This window comes from Neovison vison, chromosome 10 (genome assembly GCF_020171115.1).
Source record: "Neovison vison isolate M4711 chromosome 10, ASM_NN_V1, whole genome shotgun sequence".
NCBI classification, from domain to species: Eukaryota; Metazoa; Chordata; class Mammalia; order Carnivora; family Mustelidae; genus Neogale; species Neogale vison.
The window spans coordinates 66,903,914-66,918,147 of record NC_058100.1 but is presented as its reverse complement, the minus strand read 5'-3'; the positions used below and the strand labels follow the sequence as shown (position 1 = coordinate 66,918,147).

Sequence of the window (14,234 nt, the reverse complement as noted above, 5' to 3'; positions counted from 1 at the left end):
GAGAAATGTGTTCTGAAGGTGAAAGTCTACATTACATGATTTCCGTGAAGCTGGTGGTGATGACCCCACATTAAGAAATGAAGAGCATTAATTATACTTGGTGAAGCAGAAGTCTTAATAATGTGTGAAAAGATGAAAGGAAAACAGATTAGTGCACTGAATCAGACCTGATTCCAGTGATTGAAATACATCAAAATAACATTTCAGAGCCGTTTCTTATGTTAGTGCTATATTTACTCCTTCCTGAATGCTAATTAGTAGAAACTCAGTGAAAAGTGACAGTGTTTTTTAAAATAATAATTTGTAGAGAATGTCATTCTGGGTATCTCGTTCCTGAAGGCCAAACCAAGAGCACAAAGAGACTGCCATAGAGAGGAAGCCTCATGTGCCACTGGCCAGTGCTCTGTTCTTCACCGAAGCCCGAGGATGCGGGCCAGTTGGCATCATCCCTGACATCAGCCTTTATGATCAAGCATAGCTCTAACCCTCTCAGAAACCATCTGTGACTCTGTCATTCACAAATGACTCCAAATCCCTGCTGAGTTTATTTTTACTTTCTGCTTTATTCTCTTAGTTTAATGAGTTCTATAAATTTTTTAGTGTGGAGGACAATTTCCTATCACTTGCTAGACTTACTGTGTCTCAAAGAATGCCTCCCATCCTGGCACTCTGGGACTTTTCTGAACAGGTTCCCTCCATCAGGTCATCCATTAATATGCATGTATGTTTAGGCTCTTCATGTAGCCAGGGTAAAGAGTCACATTAACAGTCAGACACGTCTGCTTACTCCTCAAACCACCCCCCTGCTTTGGTAATTCTAGTTATCCTTGCCATCATTTCTATTAGTGTGAGTTCCTTTGAGAGATGTTGCAACGAGCCAGCACAGGCACCAACAATTAAGGGCTGCATTGAAAAGGAGTTCTCCTTTTGTTTTCCAAACCATTCCTGATGGATTCCAAACCATTCCTAACACATTTCTTGACCAGTCTGGATGACAGGCACAGGGAAACTCCTGCTAATTACTCTAAGATCCCTTTCCCGGGTCCTAACTGACAGACCTCACACCTCTCCTTAGCATTAGACTTGGAAGTAAATGATGTGGCTAAACCCTAACTTTGATGCTTCCTGGATACTTGGCCTGGGGAAATTCAGGTAACCTTTTAAAATCACTATTCATTTATCTTTAAAATAAAGATAATAATGCCTCTCAGAGATATTATAAGGGGGGAAGACTGGACTTACAAATAGGAGAGCCTTCAAATTGAAAACATGCTAGTGCATGTCATTATTCACGATTTCAAAAGTATCATCTCTTCCTTTTCTACCTTTTCACAACAGTTATTTTGGTGATAGAAATGTGATCACTCAACCTCCCAACCAAGAAAAGCCCGGGACCAAATGGCCTCACTGGTAAATTCTACCAAGCATTTAAAGAAGAATTAACTTCAATCTTTTTCAAACACTTCAAAAAAAAAATGATGAAGAAAGAAAAATATCTAGATTCATTTTAGAAGGTCAGCATTTTCCTGATACAAAAGCCAAATGATACCACAAGAAAAGAGAGCCACAGGCCAATATCCTTGATGAACATAGAGCAAAAATCTCAACAAAATACTAGGAAAGCAAATTCAATAGTATACTGAGAGAAGTATATATCATGGCCAAGTGAGACTTATCTCTGGGATGCAAGGACAGTTCAACATATAAAAACTAAACAATGTAATACACATTAGCAGAGTGAAGGATAAAAATCACTTGATTGATTGTTTCTTTTGCTATTCAGAAGTTTTGAAATTGAGGTAGTTATATTTGTCTAGTCTCACTTTTGCTCTCTGTGCTTTTGGTACCATACCCATGAAATCATTGCCAAGACTGGGGTCATAAAGCTTTTTCCTTATGTTTCCTTCTAAGAGTTGTTACAATATACAAAAAGAAATAGTGTTTCTACACACCAAAAACAAACTATCTGAAAGAGAAATAAATAAATAATCCAATTTACAATAACAACAAAAAGAATAAAATACTCAGGAATAAGTTTAACCAGGGAGGTAAAAGATCTATACACTAACCACTATAAGATGGGGATAAAAGAAATTGAAGAAGACACAAATAATGGAAAGATACTCTGTGCTCATGAATTGGAAGAATTTATATTGTTCAAATGTCCATACCCAGAGCAATAGACAGATTCAATCCAATCTCTATCAAAATTCCAATGGCATTTTTTATAGAAGTAGAACAAACAATCCTAAAACATATATAGAACCACAAAAGACCCTGATTAGCCAAAGCAATCTTGAGAAGGGAAAACAAGGCTGTAGGCAGCATACTTCCTGATTCCAAACAGTATAGGTTTGGCATAAAAACAGACACAGAGACAAGTGGAACAGAATCAAAAGCCCAGAAATAAATCCACCCATATATGGCCAATTAATTTATTAAAAAGGAGCCAAAAATAAGGATTATCTTTTCAATAAATGGTGTTAAGAAAACTAAATAGCCATACACCAAAGAATAAAATAATTCCTTTCTCATACCATATACAAAAATTGACTCAAAATGGATTCAAAACTTGAATGTAAGACCTGACACTGTAAAATTCCTAGACAAAAACATATGGTGTAAGTTCCTTGATATTGGTCTTGGCAATGATTTTTTTTTGGATTTGATACCAAAAGCAAAGGCAATAAAAGCAAAAGTACACAAGTGGGATTACATCAAACTAGAAAGCTTTTGAGCAGAGGAAACCATCAATGAAATGAAAAGGCAACCTATGGAATGCAAGAAAATACATGCAAATCTTATATCTGATAAGGGTTTAATATTTAAATTGTATGAAGAACTCATACAACTCAATAGCCCCAAAGCCCCAGTCTGATTAAAAAATGGGCAGAGAAACTGAATGGACATTTTTCCAAAGAAGACATATCAATGGCCAACAGCCACATGAAAGGGCATTCAGCATCATCAATCATCATGGAAATATAAATCAAAATCACAATGAAATATCACTTCACACTTGTCAGAATGGCTATCATCAAAAAGATATAACAAGTGTTGGCAAGGATATAGAGAAAAGATAGCCCTAATGCACAGTCGGTAGGAATGTAAATTGGTGCAGGCACTATGGAAAATAGAATGGAGATTCCTTAAAAAGTTATAAATAGAACTACTGAATAATTCAGCTATTCCACTTCTGCGTATCTATATATATATATATATATATATATATAGAAGAAATGAAACCACTGTCTCAAAGAGCTATCTGTACTCCCATGTTAACTATAGCATTATTCGCAACAGCCAAGGTATGAAAACAACCTACATGTTTAACAACAGGTAAATGACTAAAGAAGATCTGGTATGTATATGCAAAGGAATATTACTCCACATGAGAAGGAATGAAATGCTGTCATTTGGATCTTAAAGGCATAATGCTAAGTGAAATAATTCAGGCAGAAAATAAATATATCATACTGTATGATCCCACTCATATAGAAAGTCTAAAATCATTGCACAAAACATAGAAACAGAGTAGCATGGTGGTAGCTGGGAGCAGAGAGTGAGGGAATGGAGAGATGCTGGTCAAAGGATACCAGCTTTCAGTTACAAGATGAGTACGTTCTACTCAAATATTCAGCATGGTGACTAACAGTTCACAATACTACTGTACTGCACACTTAGAAGTTGCTAAGAAAATAGATGGTAGATGTTCTCACCACAAAAAAAGAAATGGTAATTAAGTAATGAAATGGAGGCACTAGCTAAGGCTCTGATGGCAGCCATTTTGCAACATGTAAGTGCGTCAGATCAACTAGTTGCATACCTTAAACTTACACACATTCTATGTCATTTATATCTCAATAAAACTGGAAAAGATAATAAGAAACAATACAAATGGATTATAGATATGGAGACTGGAATACAAAGTATCAATAGATCTATAACACGACACCCAAATTTAGACACCCAGCTCAGCTATCTCTCTTGAATTCCAGATTGGATTATTCACACTAAATAGTAACAGTATTTGGATATCCCAATGAACCTCATATTTATTCATTTATTAAATCTACAAATACTTTTTAACATTCACCAAATTTAACTGGAGTATCTTCTCAGAACTATGTTCTCCAAACAATCATGCTATAGGTCTTACAGCTTCAACCTTTATTCAGCAACCCCTCCTCAAATCCCTTTGGACTCTATAACGTAGAGCCAAGCTCACTTCCTTTTATCTGTATTACAGCAATAGCCCCGTAAATGTGTCTTTGGGAGTCCAGTCTTGCATTTCTTTTAATCCATTCTCTACATAGAAGCCCAATTGATGTTTCTCAAGTGCAAGTGCGATCTTGTTACTTTTCTGATTGAACCCCTTTAAAGACTCCCCATTACTCTTAGGAGAAAAAGCCAAGGTCATTGACCTGACTTAGGAGGATTCACTTCTGGTCCTTCTGTAGCCTCAGTCTTACTGTGTTCCCACTGCCCTTCGGGCTCCAGTCACCATTCAGGGGCTCTGTATCCCCTTCTGCCAGAAGCAGTCTCTGCTATTCCAACCCTCCTGTCACAACTTGACACCTGTTTACCTTTGAATCCCAGCTTTGGCTTTGAGACCTTCCACAGGCACCTTTAAGACTGAGCAAAATGCTCCTCCTAAGTGCTGCCTTATAACTGGTACTTAGTTTTATCCTAACACTGACCCAGGAACTGTCCTTCACTGTTTGTTTACCCACATCTCCTAGCAGACCTTCAACTTGTGGTAAGCAATTTGTAGTTGAATTCTCATCACCTAATCCAGACCATAGCACATGGTAGGGAGTCATTGAGCTATTGTTGCATAAATGAAAAGAGGAAAGAAGGGAGATAGTCCATATTAGTAATAACTTTGGTAGTTGGACAACACAGATTTCTTTTCATTGGTTTCCTACCTAAATCACTAAACTCAAATTTTATATATCACCATTTCCAGAAGGCATCCCTCTTTAATTTTACAAAATTAAGCTGAATAATTTCAGAAATGGTAAAAGGATCTTTAAGCACAATTTAGTGAAGATTTTGGGAGGTGAGAGACTTTGGTTGCTCTTATGCTGAAAAAAAAGTATATTTATAAACAGCTCATCACAGTCCCTGGCCCAGGATAGGTTCTCAATAGTGCTACTGGAATTTAATTGTTTCCTCATGCTGGCCGAACACTAATTTCTGCAAACGTTCCTATTTTCTCTACTTCCCTGCTCCCTAAAAAGGAGAGTAATAAAAACCATTCTTCATGTACACACACACAAGGAAGAAAGAGGCATGGCCAAACACGGAGACACGGCCCCATTTAGCTCATATACTAAATCTTTAAAATAAGCAAAAAGAAATGATCTGGTATGCACCTAAATACAGGTTTTGTTTCAGAGACTTGTTCTAGAAGAGATTGTGTGAATTTCTGTCATTTAGGTGAGATGGCTTCTCTGTGGAACAGGTTGAACTATGCGTACTACAGGCAGAGACATTGTAAACCAACAGAGAGAGCAATTAGGGATATAATCAGTTCTAGAATGCCAGCCAGAGGTATACTTGCCAAGGAGCGAAGTACACGGGACCCTGATTTTGATGCCACAGGTATTTACTTTGCAGGGACACATCTGGGGAAGCAGACCTCAATCCAGGAAGATGAACACTGATGCTTGGGTGTTCATTATGAGGTTGTGTATGTGTGTGTGTGTGTGTGTGTGCACGCACACGCATGCTTGTGCATGGGTGTGCCTGGCTTGTGGACATCTTAACCACACAAGACACGGTCAAGGCAAATGAAGACAGTTGTCAGAGGATGAGAAGTAGAGATACAGAAACACAAGTTTTATTTTTCTATGTAAATATGTAAAAGGCAGAATCATACACAATGCAATTAAAAATAGAGAAAAACAGAGAAGGGAAAGTTTTGTTTTGTTTTGTTTTTAAGTCAGGCATCTCATGACAAGGCATGTGGAAAATAGAAAAGTGGTTGACAGTGACAGTGACACAGAGACAAAAGAATTTCAGAGAGAAAGCATTTGTGAATGACTCAGATATATCCGGGAGATAAAAAATTACACAGAAGTGATCTATAAGTATGTAAGTACAGATATGTCCAAAAAGGGAGTCAGTGTGAAAGCTATATGTACGTGGTCATAATCTATTTTATGCTTCTTCCAGGCAAACATGGTAGGGGGGTTTTCCCAATCTCTTGTCGCAAAGTCTAAGTTTGGAAGGGATCCATCTGAGACAGCAGGAAGGTGCGTGCTGCCTGGATGGGAGGGAAATGAAGGAGGATGAAGGAAAGACTGCAGATCAGTTGCTTCCCATTTGAAATGACTGCCAGTGTCCTAGAGGACATGAATTTGCTGCATAAAATCTTCTAGGACTATTGAAAAATAGAATTGAATCCATTTCCTTTGTTTTTATGGTATACCATTTTGTCCTTTTGTTTTGTTTGGTATATTTAGGTCTTCCTCGGTCATTTCCACAGAAAAAACAACTTTCTTTACACAATCGGGGCCAAATGACTATTGGATATCACCCAAAGGATAAATCAATCTCGTGTCGTCAAACCAGGGAAGCTCCGAAAGACATAGACACAAAACTACATTTGTCAGGTCATTGTTATTGTAGCTGTTTTCTAAATTAATTCATAGGATCAGACCACTTTTCCATTTAAATGAGCACAATGTCTTCTTTGGAAGGGTATACCCACACAGAGATATTTAGCAGAAATTCTAACATGCCCGCGGAAGGAATTAAAAATATTCTCAAATAAAGTTCTTTCAATTATTATTATATTTAGTCAATTAAAGCTAAGAAATAGCTATAATTTTTTTGCATATATTATTAATTTACTTTGTAGAGCCATCATTTCAGGTATATATTTTAAAAGAAATATAATGTCAAATATATTTTGATAATGAAAGCTACTATGATTTCCTGGTTTTTTTTCAGAAAGATAATTAAAGATGATACTTTCAAATTTTAGAAAAACATGCTCCCAAGAAATCAAGTTTTATAATGCATGCTTTTTGGTGTGTGGATATACAACAGTACTTATTTTTATTAAATATGCTTCAAAAAGCAACTCAAATCAGTCTATTTGACAAAAATATCAGCAAGGTCAAAATTTATAAACAATTAACCAAAAAGTACTCTATTTGAACAGAAACTATTATAGGAAAAAGAAATGGAAGTAGGGTTTCTCTGTCACACAACTGCAGGAGAGGTTTTGTGGAAACAGGAAGTATACTGGTGAGGCATAATTTTAGTTTTGATACCAATTAGATCAGAAAATTTTCTTTCTCCATTTTAGGGATCTTGTGTAATTCCCTGCTTTCTCTTTATATACATTTTTAACTTCCCAGAGAGTTGGCAACACTTCATTTGAATAGCTATGTATAAAAACATAGACGGATGCAAAACAGTTTAATTAGTCATTTTCAAACTGTCATGTCATGAATTATAGACGGGAATGAAAGAACGTAAATGTCTTAGGATCAGGGTGCACGGGGCAACTAACACTACAGAAGTATACACAGAAATGGAGTGTGGGAGAGACTCAGTTCTTACTGTAGTCATCACTCAAACGTGGAAGCACTAAGAAAAACAATGTACCTGTACAAGTGTACTCAATGAGAAGTTTCTGGTTACGTTAAGAACAATATTTTTTACATATATCGCTGAAATACGTAAATGCTTAATATTCTCGTATGACACTCATGGTATGCTTCAAACAGTCCTTGAATTTATTTTACTTTTCAAGGTAGTGTTTCCTTTTCTTTTTTAGAGTCTCAAATGCGTCAAGACATTTCTGGAGCTTCAATGGCTGTTAAGTTCAGGAATGTCTCCATGAGTGTTAGTCATCTTCCTGTTCACCCCACTCGACGACTGCCTCGTCGTTCATGTGCAGAATGAGGTAAGAAAGAAGCTGAAAGAGATTCTGCCACAGTAAGAGAGACACATAAAAGGAGATCCCGCTTACGTCCACCTCGCAGCGCTCGCCCGCGAAGGCCACGTCACAGAGGCACTGGAACTTGTTGACCAGGTCCTGGCACAGTCCTCCATTGAAGCACGGGTCGGAGGCGCACTCATCCACGTCCTTTTCGCACCTTGAACAGAAACAGAAACAGCAGCAGCCTTGGTCTCTGTTGAATAAATTGGCTGTGAAATGGGGAAAGGAAAAAGGTTGCCTTATCTACCTGGAACAGTACGGCCTGATTTACCAACTCCCCTGCAACTTACATACACATCATGATGTGGGGACACATTGCTTAAAATTCCTGTCCCAAATTTCGTTTTTAAGGGAAATAATCTGTACACATGCCCAGCTAATTAGAATGAAAAAATAAGTGCGAGATTTTAGAAACCAAGAAAAAACCTGAGGAATGGTCGTTTTGTCCCCAAAGAGCATTTGCCATCTTTGCCGCCTTTGGTTCAGTTTACTGGGGACACATAGGAACCGTGAGGCTGCATTTTGCCAACCTGGAGTCGACAGAGCAGATCTGTGCCCCTGCTGTCAGGATTCTACTACATCCATGCCCTCGGGCTGTGGGGGAAAGAAAGCCCGTCAAAAATAGAAGGAAAAAACAATTTACTCTTGAAGATTTGGGGTTATTTTCCTTTGGAATCTTCTTTTTCTTTTTGGAATCTTATTTTTCAACAAAAAGCAAAAGTAGGTAATTAGAAAATTTCACTTCCTGGAGCGCCTGTGTGGCTCAGTGGTTAAAGCCTCTGCCTTTGGCTCCGGTCAAGATCTCAGGGTCCCGGGATCAAGCCCCGCATTCATCGGGTTCTCTGCTCAGCGGGGAGCCTGCTTCCTCCTCTCTCTCTCTCTGCCTGCCTCTCTGCCTACTTGTGGTCTCTGTCTGTCAAATAAATAAATAAAATCTTTAAAAAAAAAAAAAAAAAGAAAAGAAAATTTCACTTCCTAATAAATATGTTTTAGAGCTAAGTGTAATTTTTAAAATATTCAGGTAGAATGACTTTCAAAAGCTAAATTTTCCCCAACAAGTGTTATCAATACTAAGGTATACTGAAATTTTCCACTTCCTTGGGACACTGTTGTCTTTCTCCTGACCTTCAGCCAACAACTTACTTTTCAGTAAACTCACCGATTAACTCGCCAGTCACTTTCATTCAGCCGTTCAGTACTTGTGTATTTAGCACTTAATCATATACCAAACACTCTGTTAGGTCCCTGGATAGAGCAGTAACTAAAGTATCTCTTTTACTTTGGGAAATTCATATAAAATGTTAGCTTCAAGAATCCCAAAAGAGCAACTTACAATGTCCAAGTGTAATGTAAACCACTTTTCATTCCTCACCCCGCAAAAGATAAAACTTGCTTGCCTGGGTCGTCGACGAAATTACTAGGCTCAAAATGAAGGGGGATAGCGGGGTGGGTGGGGAGGGCCAACCCGAAGTACAAAGGAAAAAAAGATTTCTTCCCAGGAAAACAGCTCCTTATCCCGCTGGATACCAAGCATAGCTGAGACATTTTTGTTTTCTTTTTTTGGCTCAGGCTTCTGCACTGGAAGGAGGCCTCTCCGATTAGATCTGAGCAAAACCCAACAACTTGGGAGAGGCTGCCAAGCACTCTTTGTCCTGGGTGGGCCGGAGTGTTCACACCATCCATCATTTGCAACCTGCCAGGATGACACTAGAAAGCTGGGGGTCTAGCCAGACAGAAGAGGAGGCAATTTGCAGGAACACAACTTTTCAGTATCTTTGGACCTTAAGAAGTCCCATGCCCCTAGGCCTTGGGAGACTCTCTAGTATTTTCCAGTCTTCTCGGGCTCTTCTTTCTCCATTTCTTATCTACTTCTCTCTTTTTTTAAAATTTTATTTATTTATTTGACAGAGATCACAAGTAGGCAGAGAGGCAGGTGGTGGGGGGAGGGGGGGGAAGCAGGCTCCCCACTGAGCAGAGAGCCCGATGTGGGGCTCGATCCCAGGACCCTAAGATCATGACCTGAGCTGAAGGCAGAGGCTTTAACCCACTGAGCCACCCAGGCACCCCTATTTCTCTTTTGAAGTGCACAGAGACCACACATAGACATTCATTATGAACATTACCGGAGCTTTCATTAGAGATTAATTAATAGATCGACAATCAAAATAAATAAATCCATTAACACCCAGTGAATTAACTGACCATGCTTAAGGACTTTGAAAGTACAGCATCTTAATTAAACCTGTGGTCACTATTTTAGAAATCTATTTGGAGCAGAGAAGTTGATCCAGAGGAGGGTTCCCGGAAGGAAGGAAAACATGGAGCTTCCTTTTCTTAGCACATCTCAAAGAAGTTATTTGCATTTAAATGCAAGACTCTTTTAAACAAGACTCTTTTAAACAAATGTTGGAGGAAAAAGAAATGTTTGCTGTAAATAGGGATAATGTGTGAGGAGCAGAAAAATAATCCAAGGCTTGGGATGTGTCTGTGCCTTGTGCCGCTGAACGTGAGTGTGACATGAAGCCTTTACCCGTGACACGGAGGCAGGAAATAACCAGCACTTAAATATAGGGAACGAGGGGCGCCTGGGTGGCTCAGTGAGTTAAGCCGCTGCCTTCGGCTCAGGTCATGATCTCAGGGTCCTGGGATAGAGTCCCGCATCGGGCTCTCTGCTCAGCAGGGAGCCTGCTTCCATCTCTCTCTCTCTCTGCCTGCCTCTCCATCTACTTGTGATCTCTCTCTATCAAATAAATAAAATCTTTAAAAAAATATATAGGGAACGAGGTGGTCAAGGAAATATTTAGGACAAGGAAATATTTGCACTGTTTCAGAGGGGTATGTAATTGGAGGCCAGTTGAATGGTCTGCGTTAACAGTACGTGGCATGGTAGAAGGGGCTCACTAGAAAATAGAACATGCTCGAGGGCTCCCCGTCCTTCCGTGCACACATACGACAGGTCTGCGGGGGCTGCTTGGAGCCGCTGCTGAAAGCAGGCCGTGAAGGCAAGAGCTGGATCAGCCACTGAATGCCGACTGGGTAAAAGGCAGGTATATCTGAGATTGCCTGCTATTTTGTAAAAATGGCAAAATAGCTGTATCTTGCGCCGAAGGAGTCAGCTGGGAAAGAGAGAATTCCAATGACTCCAGACTGCAGTTGTCAGGGAGCACAAATTATACTCAGAATTTTATTAACTTCCCTTTTGAGAAAAGTTCATTCAATCAAACTCTGTCAAATGCCTTGTATTTTCATTTATCTAATTTGTTCAATGTGGGGAGTTTGATCAGAGATCGCTATCTTGTGCTGGTCGGCATATGAGATGAAGGTGCACTTCTCCCATTTTTTTTGAATTGTTGCAAGCAAAGATTTACTCATTTCCGTCAGAATATCCAAACGATGAGCCCAGACCCTGAAGGCAGAGGGATCTCCTGGCAGCACACACCTGGATTGGCAGCTGACCTCTAACCTAACCCCTCAGCCTCAGTTTATGCAAATGCACAGTGAAAGGAATAACAATTAGAGATGATATTTATAAGATGCATGACTTAGTGCTCAACAGATGGCTAACTATTTATTATTTGCTCATATAGAGATATGTAAGAGCATAGAGAGCGCCCTGGTGTAGAATCATTTTGAGGACACTGATCCTTTTGAGAAGCTGAGAAAAGCTGGGGAGTACTTTTTTTTTTTTTTTTTTTTAATTTTTAACCTCACCTTTGGCCCGGCAAACGCATATCCAAATTTGACTGCATTTTCAGCCATCGTCTGAAGCCACTGGCAAACTCTATAGCATCATCTCCATATTAGGTGAAGAACTATTGAAGGGTTTCTCTGGGAAAGATGGGCTCATACAGCTAGGGTCTATAAACTTTCGGCGTTCTAGATCATTCTATGAGGCCATCTTTTTAGGTATATTTTATTTTACTTCAACAACAACTACATTTGCATCGCTTATTAGAGTCAGCAGGAAAGAAACATGAAACCAGAAGTCCTTATCAGAAAGAAAAATAGCACATTTTACATTTTTCAAAAAGACATATTTTCTTATTTGAAGTCTTGGCTAACGAAGTGTTCTTTGCTTTGACCTACACTGTGATTTTTCTTCTTTTTTATTCTCTGACTCTGGTTGGACCTATAGTTCAGCCTGGGTTTTCCTATGGGAACTGAGACATCAACCTTGCACAATCCCACTGTTCTTCAACCCAGAATTTTCTTCTATAAAGTTCTAAGGGGACTCACCATTCCCCAGTAAAACCTGGCGCGCACAGACATGTGAACGCACCCTGGAGCTCGGAGCAGTTGCCGGCATTGTAGCAAGTGAGATTTGTCTTCTCATTCCCACAAACTGTCGAGGGTAATCTGGTGTGTCTAGGGAGATAAAAGAACAGCTGCTCATCTTGTTCATTTCATTCAAGAAAACTTTTTGGAAAAGTTCATATATGTAGTTGATGCCAAACTAATTAAGTACTCAGGCTGGCTGAGCTACAGATGCTTAATGGTGCTGCCTTAGACACAATCCCTTTCCGTAAACAGCTCCTGCTGGAGGGCGCTGTAACAAGCGGGCTATACATCTTCCATTCCTACAGTTTTCGTTGATGAGATAAGATCTGTGCCGTGGGGTGGCAATAAATTTAGGGCTGGGAAGAAACTCACTATAGCTTGGTTTGCTGCTGCCTGGCTAATAAATCAACACAGGCCATGGAAAATTGCATCTCTGTAAAGGCCAGCAAAGCAAGGACAGCACTCGGGTACCCGAGCTCTCATGTGATTTCTCTGTAGGCTCTCAGAGCTGAACTCCTGTTCCCCCGCCAACTCTCGCTGTTCCCTACCTAATGATTCATAGCTGAGCAGAATGCAAGCCAAATGCTGTCTAGGACAACTGTATGTAGCGCTTGGGGGCAACTGTATGGGAATTCAAGAGGGTGGCTCTTTTGTATTACAGCAAAGTTGTAATAAGGAATCCTTATAAAGGCAGAACAAATTGTTAGAAGCTGAGCAGAACTTGAATGCAAAGGAAAAATCCAGGAGTGTGAAGGGACTGACCAGAAGTAATTTTAGGAGTGTTGTTTGTGACCCACTGTGCATGGATGGTATCTGGTACATAATTCACGTTCGGGAAATATAAGATGAATTTAATTTTGTCCTGTTGTGCGCACTGCCGCTAATACGGAGACACTAGCCTATAGGACGGTAAGTGTGTCTCTTCCCACAAGAGCTAATCAATTCGACTTTAAAAAGAAAATATCATAAGGACTTTTCAAAAGAACCAAAAATGTCAACCGACTTTGAAAGAGGTCAATTAGCAATGCAAATGTGAAGCTTTGTATACGTCTTCCATTTAATAAACAATTTTTGAATCTCATTAGAAGGTACTTTTGAGAACTTTAATCTTTGAGAACTTGACTTTGATGTATTAGGCAGGAAAAAATACTGGAGAACTAGTTCCTGGGGCATATATGTTTACTTCACTTATCCAAAGGGTCCACGGCAATACTATAAATTTTGATTCTGAATGTCTTTTGCTTTTAAAACAGGCACTTTGCCTGTTGGTCAATGAGTCCGTTTTAACTCATGGAAAGTGACATACAACTAAAATGTCAACACTGACCCCTAATACTGTGCCCTGCCTTCCCGGGTTCTGAACAGCAATAAATGTTATGGAGATAAATACATCTTCTTATAGGTATGGCTACCTGTTCTGTCTGCTGGGAGACTCATCCCATTAGGGTACCAGCTCTGAGTTAGTGTTAAGTCTACAGGCTGCCAGTCCACTCCAGGTGTTTCTGCCGAAGTCTGGGAATGTATTACTTGTTATTAATAATCCTCTCACCTCCCCATAATGACTCAGTTGTTTAGTGAATTTAAAAGCAGTATAAGTTATAAAGTAATGAATTCTATGTGGAAGCGCTGAAGCTATGTGACTGAGCAGGAAAATACTGTTTCCTATTTCTGTTTATGTAACACGAGATGGAGGTCATTACTAGAATTAAAACACTGTTTTAGTCGTTTTAGAAAAAATTGTGAAATATGTCAAAATGGGCAAAAGATATTCCTGAGTAGTCTTTCGAAGGAATGTTGCATGTTATATAAAGGATCCTCTAGGATTGTTTGATTTTGTAGGGTGTATGCCTTAGATTTTCTTCACTAAGCTATTTTACAACTCTATAAGTTGTGGAAAAATGACATTAATATGAATGGATCCTGCTCACTGAAATGGAAATGAGTTTGCCCATAGTGATATAACTGTCACATGGTAAAAAATGTACTTTCAAATATT

At 39.2% G+C, this 14,234-nt stretch overlaps 1 protein-coding gene across 1 annotated transcript in view; it reads right to left on the bottom strand.

Moving 5' to 3' along the window:
* Nucleotides 1-14,234, bottom strand: part of CRB1 (crumbs cell polarity complex component 1) — a 147,907-nt gene that overhangs the window by 23,640 nt on the left and 110,033 nt on the right. Inside the window, 2 exon segments of the mRNA XM_044267540.1 lie at nt 7,991-8,117; nt 12,197-12,325. Coding sequence (XP_044123475.1) covers nt 7,991-8,117; nt 12,197-12,325 — 256 coding nt within the window.